This window comes from Tilletiopsis washingtonensis, assembly GCF_003144115.1.
Source record: "Tilletiopsis washingtonensis strain MCA 4186 unplaced genomic scaffold FA09scaffold_10, whole genome shotgun sequence".
NCBI classification, from domain to species: Eukaryota; Fungi; Basidiomycota; class Exobasidiomycetes; order Entylomatales; genus Tilletiopsis; species Tilletiopsis washingtonensis.
Window position 1 is genome coordinate 515,711 of NW_020312007.1, and position 3,453 is coordinate 519,163.

General features: G+C 66.8%; 2 protein-coding genes across 2 annotated transcripts; one reads left to right on the top strand and one right to left on the bottom strand.

Moving 5' to 3' along the window:
- Nucleotides 1–215: 215 nt before the first annotated feature.
- Nucleotides 216–2,758, bottom strand: FA09DRAFT_318592 (hypothetical protein). Its single transcript, XM_025740908.1, has 2 exons — nucleotides 2,200–2,758; nucleotides 216–2,016 (listed from the first exon to the last, which is right to left on the bottom strand). Exons 1-2 carry the CDS (start codon nucleotides 2,635–2,637, stop codon nucleotides 580–582), a joined length of 1,875 nt encoding a protein of 624 aa, XP_025598548.1. The 5' UTR covers nucleotides 2,638–2,758; the 3' UTR covers nucleotides 216–579.
- Nucleotides 2,759–2,980: 222 nt separating this feature from the next.
- Nucleotides 2,981–3,409, top strand: FA09DRAFT_338688 (splicing factor 3B subunit 5/RDS3 complex subunit 10; the record flags this gene model as incomplete). Its single annotated transcript, XM_025744135.1, has 4 exons — nucleotides 2,981–2,986; nucleotides 3,051–3,090; nucleotides 3,159–3,204; nucleotides 3,286–3,409. Coding segments are annotated over 4 exons (216 nt in total), but the record flags the coding sequence as incomplete, so codon positions are not given.
- Nucleotides 3,410–3,453: the final 44 nt, after the last annotated feature.

The following is a 3,453-nucleotide window of genomic DNA, read 5'->3' on the forward strand; positions in this document are numbered from 1 at the left end:
CGACCTCACCGCGCCCGAGCTTCTCGGTGTCCAAGCCTCGCATCGAAGGGGCGCAAGCGGCATCCGAACGCCCAGACGCCCTCGCATGCAAGGCTCTCATCATGTACGCTCCGACACTTGGCGCAGCGGCGGCTGCACCCTGCGCTACCGCATATCTCATGCCCTTGGTGCCCCGCCTGGGCACAGAATGCAAGGGCTGGAGCGCATCGATTTCCCATCCGCCTGCGCAGCCCTTTTCGTCCTCGAGGCCCGAGCCAGGACAGACTTGGAGGGAAAAGAAAGAGGCATGCTGCCCCGTATCTTGTGTGTGCTTTCAAGAGTGGTGAAAATGGCCCCCGTTTGTGCGTCTAGGAATACAGAGAGTGAAGAAAAGAAGGGGTGGGAGTGTGCCGAGTGGGATCTGCAGGCGCGCGAGGCGGTGAGAGGGTTCTGAGCTGGCAGGAACGCCCTCGTCGTGCATTCTCGGCGCAGCAATGCTCCTTCTCGACAGGGTGCGAGTAGACTTGGCGTTGGCGCTACGCAATCGACGAGGGAGGAGGGGGGGAGGGAGGTCAGACGGACGTGTGTCACGCTGTGGCCTCATGCCAACGACGTAGGAGCCGCGCCGAGGCCGCGCTTGAAGAGGGCCTGTCGCACGTCTCCCAAGCCCTCGAGGTTGCCCTGCGCCACCACCGTCGCCTGACCGCTGCCGAGGCCAAAGTTGAGCGGCTTGGCATGGACGCCGGCGACCTGCTTGCTGGGGCGCAGCACGCGGTTGGCCACGCGATGCAGGCGCGCCAGGTCCACCTCGTCGATGCGCGCGCACATTTCCTCGACGCTAATCTTGTGGCCGTGCACCTGCACCTGGCGGCCCAGATCCTCCACCTCAACAAGGCGCGACTCGAGCGCCATGACGAGACTGCTCTTCAGCTGGTTGCGCGCGCGCGCCAACTCCGCAGTGGTGATTGCGCCGCGCAGATGCGGGCTCGTGCAGAGCTCCAGCTGCGTGGCAATGAGATTGCCAATGCTGCCGTTGAACGACGGCGAGACGCTGGCGGCAATGCCAAAGAGGCCGCTGTCGGCGTAGCAGTGATGGAAGGCGGCGCAGTAGTCGACGGCGTGGTACTGGTTCAGCACGTTGGTGTAGAGGCGACTGTACATGCCCTTGCCCGGCCCGCCGGCACTGAAGCTGCCGCCGCCGCCAAGCAGCATCTGCAGCGTGGCCAGCGCGTAGATGTCGTCGTCGTGAATCGAGAGACCCTCAAAGGCCACGTAGACGTGCGTGAACTCGAGATCGGGATGCGACTCGTAGCGCTCGCCTCCTGTATACCGCGCGCGTTGCGCGGCGAGCTCGGGCCGTGCGGCCAAGGGCGTGACGCTGGCATGCTGGGCGGCCGCCTTGGCAGCGGTGGAAAAGTCGGCTGCGGGAGGGGCAGTGGAGGCGGAAGAAGAGGCCGTCGAGGGACGCGAGAAGAGAGAGGACTGACTCGAGGAGCGCGAGGAGGAGCTGCCAGTCGTCGACGCACGACCTTCCAGTGCAGCAGCAACGGAGGAGGCCTCGAGGGCAGGCCGCGCCTGCAGACCTCCAAAGTACTTCTCCGCCAGCTGCACGAGCTGCTCGTGCGGCATGCCGGCGCCCGCCACGACGATGCGCTCGGGCGTGTACCACGAGTGCATAAAGTCGCGCAGATTCTCGGCCGTCATCTCCTCGAGACTGTCGAGGGGACAGAGGAGCGCGTTGCCGAGCGTGTTGTGCTGGAAGGCCACCGTGTGCAGCAGTTCGGGCAGGTACATGTCGGGCTTGTTGTTGATCTCTTGGATCTCCCACGCCGTCGCGTCGCGCTGCGCATCCAGCTCCTCCTCGAGCAGCGCAGGATGCAGAATCGTGTCGGCAAGGACGGACATGACGGCTCCCACATCCTGGTTGAAGACGGACGACTGATACATGATCGTCTCGCGCGACGACGAACACATGACGTTGCCGCCCAGCGCCTCAATCTCCGCCGTCAGCTCCTCGGCGGAGCGGTTCTTTGTGCTCTGCGCGGACAGGTGTGTGAGCCGGTGCGTTTCGCAGAGGCGTGCATCAGAGGTGCCTCGCCCCAAGTCACGGCGAGGCTGCGCCACGAGGGGCTGCAGCATGCAGCTCCATGCCCGCGACACATGCCTGAAGCAGTCTTCGGTCTGCCCTCTCCCGATGCGTTGTCCGCGGGTGAGACTCACCTTGAACGCCATGCGGTCCAGCAAATGGCTCACGCCGCTCTCGCCCCGGACGTCTGGCCGCTCGTACCTGCTGCCGGCGTCAATGTAGACACCGACGGCGGAGAAGTGTCCGGGCGTCGCCTCGGTCGCGACGCGCACGCGGTTCGGCAGCGTCGAGACGGTGATGAGGCCGCTGCTCTGCGTGCCGGCCGCCTTTGCGACGGCCGCGTCGAGGCTGGAGTAGGCGCGCGGCGAGACGAGCGCGGCACTGCGCGCCAGAGGCGAGATGCGCCGTGGTTGTGGCAGGCGCCGAGAGAGGAGAGAGGAGGAAGAGGAAGAGGAGGAGGAGGAGGAGGAGGAGGCAGCGTGGGCGGTGGCGGCACTCAGCACGCGCGCGGCCAGCGTGGGCGACAGGGAGGCGCCGCGCGAGGCGGCGGCCAGCGGTGGAGGCAGCTTCATCGCGCTGGCAGCAGGCGGAGGAGGCGCGGCTTGACGCTGCCGGGAGCGCGAGGTGTGAGAGAGGAGTAGGAGGTGCGGCGGCGTGTGCGAGAGCGCTGGCGTTTGGACGGACGGTGCAGAGGCGGACGAGTCTGAGTGGAGTGGAGTGAGAAGTGCGCAGCGAAGGGCGCAGGGGCTCGGCGTCCTGGCGCAGCGCCGCGCGGCGCGGCGGCAGCGGGCCGAGCCGGCGGCCCAGAAGCATCGCTCGACGGCTGACATAAGCAGCCGCCGCGCCGCACTGCGTCTCAGCCACCGACGGCGCCGCTGCCTCTCGCTGCTCTCCCTCCACCCTCGGTTGCCCATCATGGCGGTGAGCTCCTTGCAGACAATGCTGCGATGCTGCGCTGCTGCTGCTGCTCACCTCCACGCGCCAGTCCGACCTGCGCTACACGGCCAACACGCAGCTCGAGCACCGTGAGCCTTTGTCCCGCGCTTCTTGTGCTTTCGTCTGCCTCACACATTGCAACCCCCGCCCCCCACAGTGCACGCTCGCTACACCGGCACCATCCACCCGGACATCACCAAGTTGTGCGTGCACCTCTTGCCGCATCCTACGCGCTGCATTGGCATGAGACTGACATAGGGCGCGCGTGGCACACACACACACAGCGACTGGCTGTCGCACCAGCACCGCGACACGGCCGCCTCCATCATTGGCCACCCCGCGCTGCACTCCTACCTCGCCCTCGCCGACGGCGAGAGCAAGGCGCGCGTCAAGTTTGAGCTGTGCGAGGTGAGTTGCGCTCTTCTTGGTCGCGGGCGCGATGGGGGGGGGGG

Excerpts from the sequence above, each read along its gene's own strand:
- FA09DRAFT_318592 (XM_025740908.1), bottom strand. The coding sequence starts at position 2,637 with ATGAAGCTGCCTCCACCGCTGGCCGCCGCCTCGCGCGGCGCCTCCCTG. Across the intron at positions 2,017-2,199 it reads TGGACCGCATGGCGTTCAAG|AGCACAAAGAACCGCTCCGC; the intron begins GTGAGTCTCACC and ends CTGTCCGCGCAG.